This window comes from Scardinius erythrophthalmus (genome assembly GCF_964197995.2).
Source record: "Scardinius erythrophthalmus genome assembly, chromosome: 17".
Lineage (NCBI taxonomy): Eukaryota > Metazoa > Chordata > Actinopteri > Cypriniformes > Leuciscidae > Scardinius > Scardinius erythrophthalmus.
In genome coordinates this window covers 31,385,010-31,409,271 of record NC_138237.1, presented here as the reverse complement: position 1 = coordinate 31,409,271, position 24,262 = coordinate 31,385,010, and the positions used below count along the sequence as shown (strand labels likewise).

Sequence of the window (24,262 nt, the reverse complement as noted above, 5' to 3'; positions counted from 1 at the left end):
TACATTGATACTTATTAAAGCTATTAATAAAGTTATTAGTCAAGAGCAGTGAGTGATTTTCTCTTTACATTTTGTTTTTATTAACATTAAAGGGATAGTTCTCCTAAAAATTCTAATTTTCATAATTTACTCTCTCACGTTGTTTTAAACTCAAATAAGTTTCTTTCTTCTGTTCAAAATAAAAGTTATTTGGAAGAATGACCAACAGTTGATGTACCCCAGTGACTTCCTCCTATGGAAGTCAATGGGGACCAGCTACTGTTTGGATACCCACATTCTTCAAAATATTAATATTAGAAAATATTAGAAGGCAATTAATACAGGGTTGGAACAACATTAGAGTGCGTAAATAATGAGAATTTTTATTTTTGGGTGAACTATCCATTTAAGGACAAGCGGCAGCGTGTTTACTATTACTGTCTCTTTAAGAGCTGCGCGCGACGCGTCTATTATACACGCATTTGACAAGCAGATTTTCTCTCAATTTTCTCAAGTTTGCTTTTACTTTAGACATATCCGACTAGTTTATGTAAACCTTGTGTGTATATAACAGTATTAGCAAAATAAGACTCGAAAGATAACTTAGTATTCAGGCGCTGGTAGACAGGCTTTTAGTGCATGTGAGCTTCACATGTACGCGCTGAGAAACGCACACGATGTATGAAATGCTGAAATGCATCAGCACGCGAATGCTAACAGAGAAACTGACGACGGTCTTGCATAATCTGCAGACGACATTGGTCTGACTACGGTCAGACTTTAAGTCAGGCGAGCTGACTTTTTCTGTTTTATCTAGTTACTAGAGAGTGAGTGCCTTTGTTCATGCAATCAAACTTGCTTTGCTGGTTTCTTCCAACGGAAAAAATAAATAAATTATCGAACGTTTTATCGAACGCATTTTTTATTGATATTGATTAAGTGTCTATCGCGATACATATCGTTATCGTTTTATCGCCCAGCCCTACGTCTAAATAATCGGTCTACTGCTGCTGATATACCTCTGCGTCCTCGGTCGTCTACACTAGTGCAAGTTTGTGAAAGCAGTTGTATCAACACTCTGGAAGGGGGATTGTTCTTTACAACCACCAATACTCCATTAATTTGCAGTTGAATGTCTATAATAATAGTATCAATATGTTGCATAACTACAGTCCTGTAATTCAGGTAACAGCTGGAAAAAAATGCTTTTTTCAAAAACCATTATCTAAATCTCGAAGATCGGATCGGATCGAATCGAATCGAATAATGATAATCGATTCAAGATCTTGAGAATCGGAATCGATTCTTGAAATTTGAATCGAAACCCAGCCCTAAATTTACATAGAATAAGTAACAAGTAATAAGATCGTGATTGATGAGTGATGATCTTCCAGTGCTGTTTCAGCTGTGCGCTCCTATTCTATGCCACACGGTAAATCAAGTCCCGTCAATCTGAGCGATCAATCCAATCCGTGCTCCAGCTGTAAAGCAGTATCCGATTGGTCTCTACACAGTGCCCCTATCCACCATACCCGAGATCCAGTTTCCATTGGTCAAACTTTCGACATTGTAAACACTGCTTCATGATCCCGACGTGATCGAATCCCAAAATTCCTATAGCTCTAGCCAAGCAGCATGTCATGTTGTGTGTGTGTCTGGGCTCGTTTGAATTGATACAACCTGTTCTAAATAACGATGTGTGATTTACTATGGTTTACTAATGTTTCACGAAGTTACAAAGCAGAACATGAAGCAAAAGCCTCATCTGTATGCTGTTTACATGCGCGTTGCTGGCGACTTTTAACGGTTTTGTGTCAATAACTTGTGATTGGTTGAGTCCTGCACAGGTCCTGTTTGGTAAACCCGCAGTATTCAACAGAACACCCAACCTGTTATCCAACAGCAGCTCTAATTTAATTCCGTACCTGGACCGTTTGACATAAAGACAGAGACTTGAAACGCACACGCATTAAATGTCAGGTAGACAAAAATGATTTATGTAACACAAGCAATCAAGTCAAAATAGCAGTTCAGTTTAACCTAAAGAAATTTCAGAAATACGTTAATATTGTACAATAGAATGTACTTCTCAAAATAACAACAATAATACAATTTATTTAAACATTATTTGAGGAATATATTTCGTCCATGTTTTAATTTAGTAAATCTCTGTTGTGCAGCACTTGATTAAATTTTAAACGTTAATTAAATTATGCATTCATTTGATTACTCCAGTTCCTCAAAATATTTGTATTATATCATAAAAACAAATTTTCTGAATAAAACACATTTCATAGGGCTCTGTTATTCTTAAAAAATGTAATTAACTACTTATTTTTATCATTAATAATTTATCTAATCCAGTCAATTATTTGATTAGTCATGTTTTTGATTGTTGAAATTTGAATAAACAAATCAAGTTTGTTACAATAAAGAATTTGTTCAACCAATAAACATGTTTTTATTCATTTAACGGTCATTTTAACTGATAATGTAATGATTGAAAAAATGATATAAATCGCAATATTTTGCAATATGTTATCACAAACTCTGCATATCGCAAATTTTTTTTAAATTGCTATAATATTGTATCATATGCACCCCATGCACTTTATTACATTACATTATTTTTGACTTGTTAGTGTTGTCTTATTTAATGCATGTTTAAATCACTCATGAAAACAAATAATCACATCTATCATTTAAATGTTAATATTTCAACAAATTGGAGAAGAAACATATCTATTTGTATACTAATATTTTGAATGTTGGTTATTGTATCTAAAAATAAATAGTAGGATACACTGATATAAATATTTTGTCTTATAAGATTATTCTTTATATTTGAAAGTTGATAACCGATATATTGGCCGATGCATTTAAATCCAAATTGAAATAGTTTTTTGGAAAGCCTGATTACAAAAACAGAAGTCTCACCATTAAAAGCCATGTCCCAAACACTTCAACATAAATCAAATGTATACAATACAGTAGACTAGTTTGAACCAGTGTAAAATTCCTTAAGATTTCTTTATCAAAAATTGCTTTACAAAGAAATAAAATAATGCCAAAATAATGCAAACAAGTCATTGGACAACACTTATAAAGAATAAAAATGCATGTGCCATGGATAAATAAAATGGAATAGCCATATTGTTGATGACAGTAATATGAGAAAATAAGTGCTAGTTATTAATGCATCTGTAATGAAGACCTGGGCTGAGTGAGATCCATGTGCAGAACACCCTCATCACATTAAAAATAACATTTATATAAGAGATTATAGTTTTGAAGTGCTGGAAAAAGATGTGTTGTACTTGTAAGCGTTTGACTATTTCTGTCACAATACCATAGGTATGGTTCGAGTTACTACATTAGCCTAAATCCATGGTGAATTTTGCTGATTTGTGGACTGAAAGCCTTCTATAAGTGTTTCTCCTGGTTTCTACGTCAGCGCTGTTTGATCTGAAATCTATGGTTTATAACAATAATGTTATTTATTCTGAGGCGAATTCAATGGATTTCTTCACTGGATCTCCAGAGTCTGGATCTCCTAGTAACAATGTCGCGTGATCGAGATCGGCCCGTGACTGGCAAGTTAGCGGCTCTGGTTCGGGCACTGCGCTGTCTATTATTGGTCCGAACTAATAAACGGTCCATGAAGCATAAATGAGTAGCGCATTTTCGTTCCGCTTTTCATTTTGTTTGCATTCGCTGCTCGGCAACGTTGTAGTCGCGCCAGCGCAACCTAAATAAATATCTGGTCGCACCAGCAGGAAAAATGGTCGCAAAATGCAACCAATTGGTCGCAGTCTGGAGCCCTGTAGCAGACGGTTGATTTAGCCAGTCTGTCTGCTTCCTGACCTGAGCCCCAATTTATGTTTGAACTCTAAGACTATGTGCCATATTACTAGAGAGAAGAGCAGCACCATCCCAGGAGGGATAAATACCATCTCTTTTCAACAGGTCAGGTTTGCCCCAAAACTTTTCCAATTGTCTATGAATTCTATATTATTTTGCAGACACCACTTAGACAGCCAGCCATTGAGCGAGGGCAGTCTAAGTATCTCATCACTCCGGCGAACAGGAAGGGGGCCAGAGCAAATTACAGTGCCTGACATCGTACTTGCAAGTTCACACACTTCTTTAACTATAATTTTAGGGATCTAGTGTGCGTGAGAAAAAACGCACGGATGGCACGCTAAGAGGCTAGTGAATTACTAGTGCGTTGTGCTAGCAATACCGATTTAGATTGAAGCTAGCTATGGCAGGTTAATGTGTGATGTTGAGTAAGCTATATTTAGCAGTATAAACAACAAGGAATGATAGTAAATAATGATTCAAAACAGAAAGATATACAAAGCTTACAGACGCAAACCAACTCAACAGCAGCAACAAGGCAGACAGGAGCAATTGATCAGCATACATTTTTGGGACGGCGCAACACAGCTCCCTATATTCAGACTGAAATTCCTCTGTCTGGTTCAGAATCTGCTTGCTGCACAAAGTGCCACAGACCTCTACAGAAGATTTGCAGTTCTTGAAACAAAGTTACTTGCAGTCCTGCCAGAACTCAATGTCGAGGAACACTAGATTCACTGGGCTCACAAGCTGTATGCTGGGAGTGGGTCCATGATGAAGCTTTCCCTATTAGATAAATATATGTGGACAATGTTTGTGATTGTGATTTGTGATATTGAAAAAGTAATTGAACACATTTTAGCTTAAGGTTGCAATGTAATGAAGTGCACTTCTGCTTGAATGTTGCTATAACTAATTGCTGAAATCACTCATATTTCAACAGATTGATCTGTCCCAGCTCTCACCAGAGGAGAAGTGGAGGTCTGTACTTTTCTTTATTATTGTTATTTAAAATATATATATTCACACTCATACTATCATAAATATGTATAATTTCTGCAATTAAATTGAGATATTCTTTACGTAATGTTTATTAAATGGAGGCACGGTGGCTCTGTGGGTAGCACTGTCGCCTCAAGAAGGTCTCTGGTTCGAATCCCGGCTCAGCCAGGAGGCCTTTCTCTGTGCAGTTTGCATGTTCTCCCCCACAGGGTTTCCATGCTTGAAAGTTCTTGAATTTCAACCATTTTGGATTCAAGCACTGGAAAGTGTGTGAAAACAAACATAGGTGCTTGAAAAATAAACATGAACTAGGGTTCATACAAGGTGCTTAAAGGGTCATGAAACACCAAAACTTCCGTTTTTTTTTTTTTTTTTTTTTGGCCTTTTTGTGACTGTGTGCCTAGGACAGTAAAGATTGACAGGAAAGCGTGGGGTGTAGAGAGAGGGGAACGGGATCGGCAAAGGACCTTGAGCTGGGAATCGAACTCGGGGCACCGAAGCCACAGTTGTGCTATATGTTGGTGCGCTAACTCTCTGCGCTGACCAAACACATTTTTTGAGATATGAACAGATTTTTACAGACTGCACGTCACTGAAAACACTAAAAGCTCTCAAAAGTGGAAATTTGTTATTTTTGCGTTTTTCAGAGCATTTTCGTTCTTCCGGGTTGAAAAGCAAAATCGAAGCAACGTCGTGGAATCTAAGGTAAATCTGCGTGTATCCGGAGTTTGTGATTGGCTGCTGGGGCTGGAGAACACAATTCTATGTCATCCGGTTCTGAGCGCTTCTCTGGATATATTCATGAGAAAGAGCTTGTTCAATCCAATCACTGCGTTTGACCACCAACACATGGAAAATATGACTAACAATATTTAGTAGGCCTATAAAACAACGCGCATGGGATCGCTTTCTGTGTGGAATGCTGCGATGAGTTTAACAATGCTCGCAACATGTATCATAGATCATATACGGACTGGAGTAAGCGTGTTTCAAGATTTTATGGACATTTCATATACTCTAGTGCTCTAAAAACGATCCAGCACCTTCAATTTGCACATTTCATCCTTGATCATAATGAATTAATTTGTGTCAAAATTGCACATTAGTCACACAGCAATAAAGTGGTTTACCGTTATTTCACAAAAGAAAGAGGTGACATGTAGCCTACTTATTCAGTCGTGTCTGTTTATTTGTAGTCACAGGACAGTATGTTTACATAACATTTAGAAAGAATGATCATTTTTACTAATATACCATACAAAATACGACCTGAGGAGCTTATATTTTCAGTCAGAGAAACAGAGGAAGCTCCCGTAAAACCGGATTGTCTTTATTTTATGATGCATGTAGAGCTAAATATAGATATCAGACAGTCCGGTACACTGTAAAAAGTTTAACTATTATTTACTAAATTTTTTTGGTGAAACATTATTACATTAAAAAAAAATTGAGTACATTTTAAAGCTGTGAAATCAATGAAATATACTGTATGAATTGAGTAAATGCAAGCAAAAAAAAAAAGTAATTCTGAGTAACTGCATGTGGTACATTAACAAATAAAATTGAGTAGAAATAATTTAACATTTAAACATTTTAAAAACAATATTTGTGAGTAATATTAAAGGTCCCGTAGTATGCCCCTTTTCACAAGATGTAAAATAAGTCTCTGATGTCCCCAGAGTGTGTATGTGAAGTTTCAGCTCAAAATACCCAACAGATCATTTTTTACAGTATGTTTAAATTGTCATTTTTTTGGTGCTCAGAAAAACGCGCTGTTTTAGTGTGTGCTCTTTAAATGCAAATAAGCTGCTGCTGGACGACCCAGGGGGCGGAGCTTCATGAGCTCGCGCTCAGTCTCTCAGGACAATTTCATCTCATGGAATGATGATAATATCAGAAACTCTCAGTAACGGTGTTCATTTCGAGTCGGACAATAATGCCTACAGAGTCAGAGTGCTGTATCAGGGCTCCAGACTAACTTTTTGCCTTGGTTGCACTGGTGCGCCTAACTTTTTTATTTAGGTGCACCAGCACAAAATTTGGGTGCACCCAAATTTTTCCTCGTCTGTATCACCTTTAACGCCACAATTTTAAGGTCACCTTTTTATCACGCTCTATACACATTCATATATATTATGTAAATGAATTTAAACAAGAAGGTGTAGGTAAAAACTTTTATTTATTTTTTGAAGCACAATTATTAACGGTATTCCTACTCTTACCGATACTGCTTATCGATACAGTACTTTAACTGTATTCTTATGCTTCTTTTTGTTTTATATATAATAAACAAAGATAAACAATAGATAAACAAAAGATAAACAATTAAACAAAGATACACTTTATATAGGCCTACACAGTGCTTTAATTTCAGGAAGGCCTACTACTGTTCAGGCATGGTCTAAAAAGAAATCCAATAAAGTAATAAAATGTAAAATAACACTGTAAAATTTGTCATAAATAGATTAATGCTTATTAAAGCTGAAGTTATTCTTTCAAGAGCTGTGAGTGATTTTTCTCTTGTTGTTTGATTTGCAGTAATGGCGCAATCATCAGCATGTTTATTAGACTGCGGCCCCTTTAAGACCGGGTGCAGATCTAATAGGCTACTGATGCACCATATTCTCCCAACTATTTCCATAACTACGTCCATTTAAGACATAAACTGTTTTTAGTGAATCTCAAAGCCGGTAATTTTGACACGCTTTTGTGTACAATCAGGGGCGCAACTACCCAGTGTCAGAGGGGTATGCAGCAACAATTTTGCCCCCCCCCCCCCCCCCCCCAAAAAAAAAACTAACTGTGTCGTGTAGCCTAATGAGTGAGTAACGAGTGATAGCTAACAGATTAAATAAGTACAAAATTGTCATTTATAAATAAAATGTAACTATACTTCACAGTGATGAATCCACTGCTGAGTGGACCTCTGTCCCTCTAGGGGTGTTCGGGGGCATGCTCCCCCGTAAGAAAATTTTGTGCTTTTTAATGTTGAATTCATCGATCTGGTGCACTTTGAGAGTTCAAAATTAAAAGCTCCAACCCATATTCAGTGTGCAAATTAAACAAAGAAAAAATCAAACCTTTTTTAGTAACAGCGTCTGTCTACATTACACTACTACATAATAATAACTTTATAATATTAATCCCATGATAGTAATAGCCATATATTGTAAAACAAATGCACTGAAAAATAAAGGAAACTTTCATAATTAGTTTTGTACTAATTTCTATACTTCACATTAAAGATGTGATTGGGCCAGCCTAGATCAAGAAAAGAACCAATGGGCCGCTGATCTAGGCTACGTGTTTAATGAAAAATGTAAATGACTTTTTTTTTTTTTGACCAATGCATTACAACGCATTACAACGGCACTAACCCAGCACCGCCAATTAAGCAAAACAATATCGCCTGCTCGCGATATTATCCCCCCCTCTCTATGTCAAAATTATATGATGGAATCTTATGAATATCCTACTCTAGCCTGTTAGTACTTCAAAAAGTTATATAAATGCAGGAAATGCAGAAATTATTTAGAAACGCACAACAGCAGCTACATAGAGATTTAAAAAAAAAAAAAAATGAACATCTCTTTGGCGCCCTCCTGGTGCTGCGCGCCCCATGCGCCGCATATAGCGCATACCCACTTTTTGCGCCACTGTGTACAATTGATCGTTTAGACGCGCACAATCTGCACATGAAACCGAAAGTATAATTTGCTTGTCTCGGTCTGTTTCGGAGCGCGCGCCGCCATGCGAACAACATCTCTTGCGCAGATTTGTGTGTTTTTAATAGCTCTTTCAATTATTAAACGCGTCCCGCAATTTAGCAACAGTAGCTAGACTGCATTTACAACAATCACCGATCGTGCTGATTCTGATTCTGAGTGTTAGGGAGAAATGACAGCGTAATGCTGCGAAGGGAAGTTGCGCGTAGTTAGATAGTTTTTAATGGTTTTACCTCAATATATTATTTTTTATAATCTTTGGAAGCCGAAATTTAAAATAAAATCAGACTAATATAACAGACCTTAAGTGTAACCAGGCTACGTTTGAATGTTTAATTCTGTCCTCCGTCGTCACTCATTAAGCAGGGCTGTCGTGTTGTGCGAGCTGTGGCATCGCGTGAGAGAAGAGTGTGAGTTCCGTCAAAGGAGAACAAACGCCAACAAACGTTCGTGGAGAGGCAGCGGATGCGAGGACGTTAGGTGCACCAGTGCGACCTAGGAAAAATGTTAGTCGCACACTTACAAAATTTGGTCGCATATGCGACCAAATTGGTCGCACTCTAGAGCCCTGTGTATAGAGATGAAACCGGTATAGTTTAGTAGTTTAATTACGGTTATTATAACGTATTTTTCATCTGCTTGTATGTATCCATTATTTATTAATAGCCTACAAGTCTGCTGTCTGAATGATGATCAAACATACTGATGAGTTTAATAAAGTTTATTGTACATCACACAAAAGATGAAGTGTCAGTTTTACTTCAGAAAATCACCGTAAGAGCTGAGTAAACACAGTAAGTAATTAGAAGTGCGCAAGTACATAAACGAATTTCGGTAGAGTTGAGGGAGCATTCCTGTGGGCGGAGGTTAGTCAAAAAACAGTTTTAATGACGTCATTAAAGAAGGAAGTAGAGGGATGTAGTCCAAACGAGCCGTTCGATGTAGTCAACTTCTGTTAAATAAAATATCTCGCTTGGAATTGAACTTTGAGCTTTATAATTTTACAGATATTATTTATACTGTAACAACAACATTACACACTAACTAAAGTTTGAAACATGGGATCACGAAGAACGGGACCTTTAACTGTTTTTATTTATGAGTAGGCCTAATATTAACTTTTTTTATTTTCTATAAACCTTTGTAAAATAGTATTCCATACAACCACCAGTATACATGACATTGGCCTTTATTGTCGATTAGTAAGTAGGCCACAGCAATATAGCACATTTTACACTGTTTTTAAAATATTGCCTACATTTAAACTCATTTAACAAACATTTTATAAGTCAAAATGAAACATTTAAACATTCAGGTAGCCTAATTCAAGTGTAATCAACCAGTCTGTTATCCAATATCCACCGGATCAGCGCTGGTTCTCGTGCTGGAGGCGGACTCGCGCTCTGCGGGTGAACTTCGAACTTTAGACCGCCGTCCTGCATTTCACTCATAGCCGAAAGATACTGCGAGCGACTGACTCCATAACCTGCCAATAAACAAACAGTGACAGTTCTGAGGACATTTTATCATCCAAATTAATTATATTCATTATCATTAGGAATAAAGTCGTGTATTTATGCAAGGCATTTCAATCACGCGAAAAGACAGTCGCGACTCTCGTTTAGGTGTCAAATTGTTGTTTTGCATTAAATAAAATTATTTAAAGCACAGTAATGATTTTATAGATAAAATAAAACCTGAATTTCACAGAGGAAATGCACCAAATCTATTACGCTGAGAAGAGAACTGTTGTTCTGGAGACACTGTAGAGTTCAAACAGCCCGCGCTCACTCAACTGTTGAGTTGTCGTCACGTCAGAGGGTGGGGGAGGGGTGCTTTGTTTTAATTGAGTAAACTTACTCAATTTCTTAAGAGTGTGTTAAATATATTAATAATATTGATTTGAATTAAGTAATATTTTTGTTTCTTGAAACAGATCAGTTAAATTCAACATTCTCAAATATTTGTATTGAAATTTCACAAATATATTAAGTGTATTATAAAGAAATAATTGGTTAGTCAAATACTAAATCATTTTATTGAAAAAAAATTAAATATATCTGTAAATTTTAGATAAAATTAACTGTTGGATTTTTAGTCAATTATTTTGGTATGTTTAACTCAAACAATCAAGTAAACGATATTCAGAGATTTTATTAAGTTAATAAAGTTAAATATTTCTGTAATATTTACCAATATTTATTTTTTAGAGTGTATAAAGAGAGGAGATGTACAGACAGATAAAATAAATACACGATTGTGATAGCCTATATGATTTGTCTGATTTCTTCAAGTGGCCATATTTACCATGTTTACTATGGCAATGGTTTGCGTGCATAGTCTTTTGCATTGCATCTGCCTTATACGGTGATCAGAATCCACATCAGAAGGTATTCAAACACTTGCTACTATCTGAAAGAGAGTTTTGAGCTAAAATGATTTTAAAAGTCTTTAATGCTGATCAGCTGGTATATGGAGTCATCTGCAGGGCTGCTGTCTCTAGACTCACTGGCCCGCTTTGGCCCAAGGTATTCGGCGGGGGCGAGGCCCGATCAAGCCCCGGAAGTGACTGTGGACGCTACTGGCCCTGGCATGCCCGCTTTTGGCCCCCTTTTATGATCATTATTACGAGGACATCAAATATCACGATCTTTACAATTCATTTGAAAATCGAAAGAAATCGTAGAAAAGTAAGTCTTCAAGATCGATCACAATATAAAATCGTCAGATCACCCACCCCTAGTCTTAAATGAACGTAAACAGTCAAGAAAGACAACGCATGTGTATCAGTATTGGCATTTTGGATCCATGTAGTATGTTCACACTTGGCATGTTTGGTTCAATTAAAATGAACCCTGATTCGATTTGTTCTGTTATGCCTCGTTTCCACTGAGCGGTACGGTACGGTACGGTACGGTACGGTACGGAACGGTACGCATTTATTTGCGTTTCCACTATCAAAATTTGTGAATGGTACCAAAATGCCGAACCGTACCGTACCACTTTTTAGGTACCCTTCCATTGGGGTACCTAGCACAGTGGAACGGTACTAAAAGGTGGAGCTAGACTCACTGCAGGACGTTGATTGGTTGACAGAGAATCGTCACTTGCGCGTGCTACAAGAGGAATGACAACATAAGAAGCGCCATTTTTTAATATACAGTTTAATATAATACTACTGTTACTGTATCACGAAATGTCATTTTAAGAGTTTTTCAGGCGAGAATGTAGTTGTTTAAAGCTCAAATCTGTGGTTTATTTATAAAGATGATTTTTTTTTCCCGGTTGTGAGATCCATGCGTTCAGCGGGCGCTCGGCGCTCATGTTTCCCGGCTGGATGAGCCTTGCCTCGGCGTTCGTCGCGGACTCCGACGGTAGTGGTTAAACATAAGCTATAATTCGTTTTGTGTAGACCTAACGGGCGATCTTTGGTCTCGTGAATATATAATGAGTTCCCTGTCAATCGTTTTGGCTGAGGGCTAAGTTTAGTTTTATATTAACGTTATTTGTGTTTAACTACTTGTAATGTTAGAGCGCTGCATTTGGATATTTGACTGAATTGTTTGCTTTATTTCTTATTGTATAGCTTCTTGTACTTTACTTAAACTTTTATATAGGCTATTATTGATAAAACTGAAATTTTACAAAAAGAAATATGGTTTCTTGTCATTTTTTATTACAAGATTATCACTGATGTTTATTGCAACATTTGTACAAATGCATATATTGCCTGGAATATGTTTATTTTATTTATTTTTTTAAACGAAAAGAGGTAACGTTAGGGTTGTGTTTTAAATTTCGTTTCGTTATAAATAGAATAACGTATAACGTGCAGTGAATAATCAATATGCGTTGCGCATGAACCACATTTGTGTCCCTATAATGTTTAATTTATTTAAATGAAAACGAAAAGAGGCAGAGTGGTGTTTTATAACATATTTCGTTTTATTGTTGCTTAAAATGTACAGACAGAGTAACCGAGATAACCGGTGTATCAGCGACGCTTTTAAGAACGCGCTGTACCATTTGCATGTAGGAGTCGCACATGGCAAGTACAAACTTTGCGTACTTGATATTGAGAAAAGCCTAATGTCGGCGCTTGTCTTCTTGTGACAAACATGTCGAGGAGCAAGAATAAGATCTGCTGCATGTCATCCATTGTAGTTTACTATGTTCTTCTTCGCGCGAAAATGACGTCGATCGAAACACCACGCCTATCAAGTAAGGGTACTGTTGGCAGTGGAAACGCTAGCCAGATCATGGTTAACAGACCCGAACCGTACCGTACTGTCCCGTACCGTACCGTACTGCTCAGTGGAAACGAGGCATTAGTGCGGTTCATTTGAACGTGTGAACGCTGCCATCCGAACCCTGGTGCACACCAAACAAGCGAACCGAGACCCATCTTTCCAAATGAACTCTGGTGCGGTTCGAATGATATATGAACGCAACACGCACCCAAAGACATGTAAACGAACCAAAAACAGAAAGATTAGCTCAGATTGCAGATTGCTCACGCATACCTGTTTTTTCTCATCATAGTCGTGATGTTGCCATCACAGTTAGGTACAGGCATCAGAACCACGTCTCGTCGCAGTAGATCTTAATTTTTGTGTGACGGAGGGATTCTTGCCGCTGTTTTGACTCCTTTACATTTTATAAGCTCTTCACGAGTTCTCGGCTGGTCAAAATACCATCATACAGCAAATACAACGAGCGCATTTATCCCAGCACACAGCATTGTTTGGTAAGTTCATGCAAGTTCCGTCTCAAACTAGGCAATATGTCATAAAATCCAACCAGTCTGGTTGTGAACGTATCCCTATGCCTTTAGATCCGGTATCTTTTGGTTCGGTGATAAAAATGCAAATCTCAACGCTAAGCTCCAGATGTTTGTTTTTTTTTCTCTTTTTTTGTACCAAGCGAACGGAACTATAAGTGTGAACACACCCTTAGTGACAGCAGCCTTAAAGGGGTGGTAAAACACGATTTCACTTTTCTAACTTTAGTTAGTGTGTAATATTGCTGTTTGAGCATAAACAACATCTGCAAAGTTACAACTTTCAAAGTTTAAAGCAAAGGGAGATATTTGCTTTTAAAGAAATCAATTTCTAAGAACTACAAAAAACGGCCGGTAGGGACTACACGACATTCCTGCGGGCTTGCTGACATCACTAAGCCCAATATTAACATAAACCCCTCCTCCGATGAAGGATTCGCACAACGGCTAGTCCTGAAAGATGGAACAGTTCCAACTTTAAAAACAGAAACTGTTTACGAGCCACAACCTGTAAGTATGATTTATTTTTCGTCGTTGTGTTTTCCTGTAATAGTTCGTATTGTTAATTGTTCGCTGCAGCAAGGAAGTAAACGAAGGACAACGCTGTTTGGCTCCACAAACCAGTTTGTTAAATGCTAACGTTAATTCATACTTATCTGACAAACACGTACAAACTTCTGTTTAATACCACCAGCGCAGCGAACTTGGAATGTTCGTGGTTGTTGTCGTTTATGTGATCAGTGTAAATTATTATTTGATTATAGCTTTTATGTATTGTTTATCTACATGCTTGTTTATCTACATGCTAAACATGGTTTTGTGTTTGATTTGGCTACTGTTGTAAAGCCAAAGTTTAGTGTTCATATTGGGTTAATAGTTCTGGTGACAGATATTTAGCTACAATCGTTCTAAATATACAAAAGTAACAGTGCCATATAGCGATCACAATAGATCTGCAGTCTTAAAAAAACATACCTTTCTGAAACGTCCTTTAACAGCCGTTCTTGAACAGGTTCTGCTCGATCCTCTCCACTAACATTCTCTGGGTCTGATTCGGGCTCAAACTGGTATGGCAATATTGACGCCGTTGTTTACTGAAGCACAAACTACCGGTAAAGATAAGGGGGCGTGACGTTTCCAAACAACGTGCACTTGGCGGTTAGCGAATCACAACACACTGGGCCAGCTAACCAATCTGAGCCCATTGCGTATTTTGAAGGGGGGGCTTCATAGAACCTGGAAATCATCCAGTCGTTTTTACAAGGAGGGACAGAGCAGTGTAGAATAATGGTTAAATATGTGAAAAATAATGTGAATTTTTTAAAACGAAGCATGAACACATGTTACAGTGCACCCCACAAACACAATCAAGCCTTCGAAAAAAGGTGTTTTTACCACCCCTTTAAATTCCTACGGCCTGTTTTTAATGTAAATCAAACAACAAAAGACAAGGAAATCACTTTAATAAATGATTCATATTTTTATGATTAATGAATGCAATGCAATTATATGCAATGTTATTTTACATTTTATTACTTCATTCATTCAATTCTGAACCTGAAAACTACAGTTAGATACCTAAATAACCTGAAAAACACTGTTCATGTCATTTGTTTCTTTGCTCTATTGTATTCATTTGTGCTGTTGCTTGTAGTTTGCTTTGTTCTTATTTTCATTATTTTTTCCATGAACATAGCACATAGCTAACCATACTGAAACCCTGGCTTTTTGGTCGAGGCACAGCCAACGCGGGACTACAACACAGTCAGCGTTCGTCGCTGATAGTTCTTTGACGTTGGCTTGGTGTGTCCCTGGCTGAAGTTAGTCCATTGCTGCCACCTACTGGTGTAACTATGTAATCTGCACTGAAGTTGTTGGCTTGGCATGTCCCTGGCTGAAGTTAGTCCATTGCTGCCACCTACTGGTGTAACTATGTAATCTGCAATGAAGTTGTTGATAAACCCCCATCAAACTGTTTCTCGATACCAAGTACGCCAACTCTATAATATAAAATATTTATTTTATAATGTATTAATTTTATAATTTTTATAATTTATTAATTTATAATTTTATTTATTTTATATGTATTCCCCCCCCCCATAAGACTTGATTCAATTCGAGCACTGCTTAAAAAGAAATGCTAATTATAAACTTTAGTAAATATGCGACACTGCCTTGATTGTGCAAGTGACAATTCCTGTGTCAACTGTGCAGCCTGTAGCCCGCTTATAGTGCAGACACGATGTGGTGATGTGAAAGCATTTGCACATTTTGAGAGGGAAAGAGAGAGAGTGCTAGCCTGGCAAGCCAGACCTACATCAAGATGTTAGGTCTGGAAACTCACCATAGACACGGCTCAATCCGAGGGGCGGGATCAGAGTCCTGCACGGGTCCGATTTTGTAAATCCGCACCCGCCCGTACCCGCAGTTCTTCAAACCGCATCCGACCCGTTATCCGTCTACAGCACTAATTAAAATCCGCACCCGACCCGACCCGCTTAAAATAGAACCGACACCCGACCCGCACCCGAAATAAAATCAGTTTAGCCAATCACATTATAGACACAATTACAAAAATGTTTATTGCCAGGTCATACAGAAGTTATAACGACAATTAACACAAGGACAACTTCAGCCGAAGCTGTCAAAAGGCCGGTACATGAAGAACATGGCTAACGTTACCACAAAACTGAGTAACAGACGCGGCTACAACATTATATCTGCCATGCAATTTCGTCTAGCCTACATCTGACAATTTTGGGTTCAAACCTATTTTTTACAGTCTATGGTTCAAACGCCCTGCACACCACACATAAGTTACTGAACAGTGTTAAATTTGAAAAATACTGTTCGATAGAACTGCTTGGTTTGTTACCAGTTATCTGCGTGATTCCTCAGCGATGAAGTTCCACATTTGCGGCTATATCCAACACGAAAATGCATGCAGCAAAGCCTTTCACAATATTGTTTTCTTCAGATAACTCCAAATTTCTCCCACACACTGGACTTGATTTTTGGTGACGTATTGTCGACAACTTTACAATCTCCACTAGCTATTCTTTTCTTCAACTCCTCAGCATCCACCTCGACGACTGTAAGCAGATCGCGTGCGTGCGGTTATGAGGAATTTTTGTGAAAGTGAAAGTAACCTAGGTAACGTTATAGATCCTGGGAGGGCGAGGCGCGTGGGCACAAATAAACTGATGTGGATTTTAAATTATTTTATCAACTTGAAATACAGGAATATTTTTGTGTTCCTAAAAATATGCATTTTTTTTACGTTTGCATGTGATTGTTTTAAACCCGTGTTTAGACCCGTGTTTCCCCCTTGTCCGACCCGACCCGCACCCGTATCTGACAAAGTTGGATATTTTTCACCCGTTTGAGCAAAATTTGCGGGAACCCGTGCAGGACACTAGGCGGGATAAACGGCTGTCTTTCAAATTCCCTCTGCACGCAATAGGACAGCGCTTCAACCAACCAGAGCGTTTTCCCAACAGCGGAGCTAACTTTAGTTGATAGATTCAACTTTTGCCATATCTGGCCGGCAAAACGACGAACACATCTTCCTTTTTTTAAGAATGACTTAAGTGCCGTTCTTTGCTCTTTTCTCAAAGAAAAACTTAACTCCAAGTCCTCCAGAGTCGCGTCCAAAGCCGATTCGAAAAACCGTTGTTCTCCAGCAGCAGCAGCTCTTCTTTGTTTTCAAATGGCAGCCGTCTCAACTCTGTCGTCATATGTTAAGCCCGCCCCCGCCTACTCTATACACGACGTGATTGGCCTGACCCAATTTAGGTTTTTGCAGCTAGAAGGTCTATTGAGAGTTGCTAGACCCCCCTGGCTGCGAAATACATTTTGCTGCCGCTAGGGTGCGTCTAGATTTCTAGGCTAAGAGAGTCCAGTCTCTCTTAAAATGAGATTCTGTCAGTAATTACTCGCCCACATGTTGTTCCAACCCCGTAAGGATTTCGTTCATCTTCGGAACACAAATTAAGATATTTTTTATGAAATCTGAGAGCTGGCTCACTCCTTCATAGGCTGCTAGGTAATTGCATCTGCCGGCCCAGAAAAGTAAGTAAAGAAATTGTTAAAATAGTCCAAGTGACTACAGTGGCTCAACCTTAAGTTTATCAAGCGATGAGAATACTTTTTGTGCGAATAAAATCAAAAATATTGACTTTATTCAACTATTAATTTTCTTCCGTGTGGGCCTGTGACGTGAGTTCACGAGAGCACCACAATGCATGTGTGAGAACTGAGGAGGATATGGAAGGTAATGGAATTTTATTTTTTATTTTTTTTATTGGTCTTGTAACACTCTCTCTCCTCATCTCACTTATGCCGAGTTCAGACTGCACGATTTTCAAAGTAGTCGGGTCACTGTTCTTTTCACACTGCATGACTATCCAGGGTAAAATTCAGTTGCTGGTGTGTTCACACTGCACGATGCATCGGCGACAGGAGGTTTCACACTGCATGACTTTCAAGAGGAAGAATCGCCGACAACTCCTGTCTGGCCCGCAAACTACGTTTCGCAACCAAACACACGCGAGAAGTGATAAGGAAATAACGCAAAATCCCGCGTGCGTGAGACCGCAGTTCTCGCGCAAGTTTGAAATTGTTATTAAAAATGATAGCCTGCAAGAAGCTTGCGATCCAAATTGTCTGTGCACTGATTTTCAGCGGAAAGGAGAAAAAGAAAAACATTATGCGTGAGGAAATGGCTGGGAAGACAAGGGGAGCAAGGACTGTGTGTTCTGCAAAGAGAGTTTGGGGTAAATAATGTTGCAATGTGCTGCTGTTGCTGCTGGTCAAGCAAATGTTTGTGCTTTATTTCTGTTTGATATAATTGTAAATATATCTATTAAAATACTGATATTGTGGTCTATAACTCCTCCCCGAACTCCCCGCTGCTCTGTATCTTGCTCTCTCATTGGCTGTCGGTCATCGCCGATGTAGTTTTCAGTCAGCACTTTTCACACAGCAGGATTTTGAATCGCCGACAGGTCCAGATATTTAGCATGCCAAATATCTCACGGGCGTCTGCGACTCGTCGGTGATTCTCTCAGATCGCGTCTTTGCTCATTCACACTGCGTGATTGTCACTCGCGTGAACGAGCACCGATTTGCCTGTGATTTCGGGCATTTGTCGTCGATTTCTCAAAACCTGTCGGCGAGCTAAAATTGGGGCTAAAACATGCAGTCTGAACTCGGCATTAGAAATTGGCGGTGACCTGATTCTGCAGATGCAGCCTTTTCGTCGCACTATGACGTCATAATGTGACAAAATCCAAAATGATTAATCTTCGGAGCTTGGTTTCAGTAAAAGCTGTTTTTGGACTGAGGAAGTTTGGAGTTCTGAAACTTACAGGATGTTTTTTTTTAGTACAATGACCTCTTAGGCCCCGATCACACCTGACGCGTTTTTCAGGTTCGAAAACGCGAGGTGCACAGTTTTTACCATCACACAGAACGAGCAGTGCGCTGCGTTTTTTATGTTGCTAGGCAACTACTGAAACAGCTGTCCTATCAGTCAAGTAAACGTCAAATCAGCCTTTTATTAACTTTATTTACTTTCTGTTAACATTGTGGTAGTTACGGTTCGTGAAGTCGTTAAGCTCCTGGTAACCCGCGAGAGCACCACTAGTTTATCCTCCATCATCGCACTCTCCGGGCGTTCAAGCAACTGTAGCGTTCATCACTACAATGGAAGGCCCGCCTCTCCATTCACTCGATTGGACAGTGGAAAAAAACGCGATGACGTCGGGCGCCTTTTCCGCTCGGAGTTGCTTTTTTTTCAACTTCAAAAACGCGAGGCGCAGCAGGCGGTAAAACGCGAGGCGCAGCAGGCGCATAAACAGCGTGCAGAACGCTCGCTGCCATAGGAAACCAATTGAAAACAGGCGCCTCTCACTGCAAAAAACGCGTCAGGTGTGATCGGGGCCTTACATGTCAACAGATCAAGGAAAATTTGATTTCTCAATTCATGACTCAAATTCATGACTGCATTTCTAAGAGACAAAACAAATAATAATATTAATATTGCAGCATGCGCTGCAAACTGCAGAAGATACGTGCCATCAAATTCAGGCATCACAAGGCTGTTTCATGATTTGAAACAATATCACCCATTACAACATGCAGAAACTAAGAAATCTTTTTTCAATTAAGATACTTATTTTAAAAATTAAAAAAAAAAGGTTTTGTTTACTCATGCATATTTTTTGATGTAGAAAAAATATTTTTTCATTATAAATGCTTTTATTATTACCTTAGATTTGTAAAAAGTTGTACTATGTTGACAAAATATATGATCTTTCTATGATCTGTTTTGTTTGTAATTAAGGTCCTAAGGCCCTTGCGTTTTTGTGTGTACAGCCAATCCGTATATTTTGTGAAACGATTGATGTCATCACCCCATGTGTTGACCCTAACAGACACCGCTAAATCACGTAACAGCAACAACTGCGGACTACATACTTGTGTTCGTGCTGCAGATACTGAGCCTCTTTTATCTCTTTATTATTTACTTGAATTTATTTTTATTTTATTTCTTTATTTTACTTTTTTATTTATATTTTATTACTTATGCTATGATGTTTGTCTGTTGTCTGATTATGGGCATTTCAAGCTAAAATAAAAATTCGCTGGGAATTATTTGGTTTATTATTCAAAAAGTAGGCCTACGTGTTGTAGCCATTAAAGAAAACTTATTTAGTTTAAAGGATAACTATCGCCAAAATGCAACCTAGGGTCTTTTTGTTAGTCTACCTGAGGCAAACTTTCGTTTAAAAGCATAATTAGAATGAAAACGCCACTTAAGTTTGACCGTGTTTTCGTTTTCGGTCAAATTGCCTTTTGAATGGGAGTGCTAGGGGCACGATTATGATAGCATCAAAATTGCTATTTTTAAAACACTAAGAAGGCTCGACAAAATGAAATTTTGCTCGAAGTATCACCAGGGGCTCTACACATGAACTTGAGCATTGAAAACATTGTTTGTGTACACAGAGTTTACTAAAAATAAAGATTTTGAACAACTCACTGTAGCTGTGTCCGCTGGCATTTTGACAGTCAAAAATAGTACACTCACCCCTGATTATTACACCAAAAAACTGTAATCATAACAATGCAACACAATCACACAAGTTGTATACATCACTGAATATGTACCTGCATACATATAAATCCCTAAATATTATCTCATAAATAATTTATACACACGTGTAAATGTCCAATTCTTCAATGTGTGAACAGTGTCCATAATTAACTGAAGTAAACATGTCAATCAAACAGTCTTTAGTTAAAGTTTTCATTAAGTCATTTGAGAGCTCTTATAAGTCAGTCAGTCAATTAGTCAGTTGGTCATAGAATAGTTAAAATATATATATATATAATATATCCCACTTGAAAATTGCATTTCTTCACCAGCCATTTCTGGCGTTCTTGTAGTTGAAGTAGGTACTCGCCGATCCAATTCTTCCAAAATAGATCCACCATGTATTGGACCTGTCGCCAACGTCATCGTGAATACAGATCGTCCCTTTTAAACAGTCCAGGTGATTAAAGAAGGCTGTGTTTTCAAGAGGAGAAGATGGTTAGGAGTAAGGACTTCCAAATCATTAACTTCAAGAGATGCTCTGGATATTGGATGATTATTAAGGATTGATTCAACTTCACAAAGGAGTGTGTAAAGACCCTCCTCGTCTAAACTTTGTCTTCTAAGGATATAATTTAAAATCTTCCTTACTGGTCTTATAAGCCGTTCCCAACCGGGGGATTAAAGTTCCACTTGATTCCCTTTTGAAGCAGAAATGAATTGATCTGATAGGATCCACGGGCCACAACTCTTGTGGTTGAACAAGAAATGGAAGACCAGAAATCCATATCTGGTTCTTTAAAGGGTACATAACATGTACAGTTTCACCTAATCTCATGTTAATCTTGAGTACCTATTGAGTAGTAGTGCATCTTTAATATCTCCAAAAAGTGTTTAGTTTTATTATATTTATAAAAGGAAAATACAGCTTTCCGATTCTCTCCGGAAAAAGCCGAGCTCCTGGAGGCGGAGCTATAGAGTCAAGCGGTAGTGCTTGATTTCCAGCAAAAGACAGAAATCTGATCCAGTTGTACTTACATGAATGGGGTCTTTTATCACTGGGACCGCTCCACGTTTTAATAGCAAACGATTTGCAAATCCAGCGTCGACCTGGGCCTTGTTAATAAAACATTCGTCACTGAAATGACCAGAACACACAACCGCACTTCCTACACTCCGTTGCTGCCCCGGAAAAACAAACTGCATCCACTGTTCCTGTAACACTGGGTTCTTTGGAAAGCTGAACACGGTAAGCTTTCCCTCACATCCAAAAACACACTTTTTTTCACACTTGAACAAATCCTATGCAGCGCTGGCTGCCGATGATTTCCTGTTGAAGCGCGTTGATGTGCGCGGTCTCGCTCTCCTCTGGTCGATGTGTGCGCGGGCGAGCTTTTCCGAGAGAAATGCTCATATAAGGAGTTCCACTCTCATCTACGCCATTAGAGCCACGATCGAAAAAAAAACAGCCGAAACTTGTACCAACCCGGAAGTAAGATTTTCGGCACAGAAATTCTCCGTTATTCGTCCAAAATATTTTTTTTAAACTTTGCCCATGTTTAGCATGAGAATCCATCTCTTTAACACTGTAAACAACTCTGAATACATGAAACACCATTGTACCCCCCCTTTAAGAATTAATCAACCTTTAGACCTCTGGATGCTAGGCCAGCTGGATTGTTGGAAGAATTCATTTCACATACCTCCATTGTCTGATTTCAGAAACACTTTGAATTTCAGCAACTTGGTTGGCTACAAAGCATTTGAAATCTAGAAGTCTCATTTTGGATGTACTTGAGGGCAGAGGTGCTGTCGGTCCAAAATACAGAATCCTGAAGTTTCATCTTCAGCTCTCTCTTCCACAACTTGTCTATGCGACCAGCAAGTGTGGCAGCTGTGAGCTTCAGACGAGGGATAGTGATAGGTCTTAAAGGTGTCACTCTTGCTTTACTTATTAAAAGAAAAGAATGGGCACGTTGTTCATTATGGAGTAGTAAATACTACACCATGCCATAACCCTTCTCACTTGCGTCCGAAAAGTGATGCAGTTGGGCAGATATAGCTATAGTTTTCAGGCTTCAAACACCTGCAGACCTCGATTTTAATCCAATTCATGAAGTTTCTCCAACCAACTCGTCCATTGCTGAATGTACACTGTTGGAATAATGCTGTCCTATCCAATTTTTTCTCGACTTTTTTAATTTAGAACAGCTAAGGGGGTTTTAGGCACTCCACGTTGTGCCTAACAACGCCCCTTAGCTGTTCTAAATTCACTGTAAATCACGGCTTCAAGGGGCTTATTGCTTTAATATACTGAGACAGTCATGTGCTTCTGTACATCGTGTTGTTGATAGCCTATAAAAAAAAACAATACACTTACAATAATCAAGTTAATTATAAATTACTTAAATACTACACCAAATGTTATCTATGTATTTGCCGCGCTCTGCTCGTCTGTTGATTAGTGCAGTTGTCACTTTAATAGCTTTTAAGACGAAGGTTTACACTATAAGAAATGAAAATTTGGCATGCTGCTGTGAGAGATTTTAAATAAAATGCATACCTCTCTCGCTTTTGCTCGCGTGCCATTGGTTGTGTTGTGCGCTAATCACATTTATATTCATATAGTCAATTCAGTTTGTGAAGGTGAAATATGGTTTATGCCAATATGTTTGCATATATATATATTAGGGGTGGAACGGTACACAGAAGTCACGGTTCGGTTCATACCTCGGTTCAGACATCACGGTTCGGTACGAGTTTGGTACAATGGAGGGAAAAGCAGAACAAAAATGCAGAAGGCTGTACCACCAAAGGAAAATAAATTACTTAAGCCCTGTATTTTTTAAATAAGTTTTATTAATAAAGTAAAGGCATAGAACCAGTTTATTTGTAGTGCACTGACAATAGTTTTATATAATTAGTTTATTAATTAAATTAATAAAAAGACAAAAAGACCTTGAGATATGTTTGGTAATTGTACCTGAATGAATTGAAAATTAATTTGCTACATTTCAGATTAATATATTTGTTTTCCTTAAAATTTTAATTAACAGTAACTTAAACACTTTGCATTTTGAATGATGTCCAGTATAAACAAAATGACGGAGTATGTTTTTATGTTTCCACTGTTCGATCGCGCCCGCGCCTCACACACACACACTCGCACAAATGTAAGTAAACACTTTGCGACTTTTCGATCGCGCCCGCGCCCCCCCCCCCCCCTCTCTCTCTCTCTCTCTCTCTCTCTCTCTCTCTCTCTCTCGCTCACACACACACACACACACACACACACACACACACACACACACACACACACACACACACACACACACACCATATTCCAGCATTGCAATCTTAACATCGCGCTTCAGAGCTAAGGCGGGGCTACAGATTAGGTGTCCCTAAAGAACCCGCGTATATAACAGTAGTTCCGCATTACATTAATTTGCACGCGAGTTTTATTTATTTTTATACCGTGTATTCTCTGTGTATATTCATGCACCGAACCGTGACGCCCGTACCGTTTCGGTTCAATACGAATACATGTACCGTTCCACCCCTTATATATATACCTGTATTGTTGCATCCCTAATATATATATTAGGGATGCAATAATACAGTTAGCCTACGGTTCAATACATACCTCAGTTTTTTAACACGGTTTTCGGTTCGGTTCTGATGGCTTGACACAAGTTTTTTTTTTGTTATTCTATGCTCAGGCAATAGGAACAGTAAGAGGTTAAGGAGAAAAAAATAAAAACGATTTATTGCAATACTCCTTTATTGTACTTAAAAGCCAAGAAAAGTACACTA

At 38.4% G+C, this 24,262-nt stretch overlaps 1 protein-coding gene across 3 annotated transcripts in view; it reads left to right on the top strand.

Moving 5' to 3' along the window:
• The window catches only part of rnf121 (ring finger protein 121), a 124,047-nt gene that overhangs the window by 17,373 nt on the left and 82,412 nt on the right, over nucleotides 1–24,262 (top strand). For 2 of the 3 annotated variants that reach the window (XM_081391374.1, XM_081391375.1), the window contains exon 2: nucleotides 4,784–4,821. In XM_081391374.1, the coding sequence (XP_081247500.1) occupies nucleotides 4,784–4,821 (38 nt within the window). Of the gene's footprint in view, nucleotides 1–4,783; nucleotides 4,822–5,489; nucleotides 5,548–24,262 lie in introns of all 3 variants that reach the window. The other variant, XM_081391373.1, reaches the window with a different exon arrangement.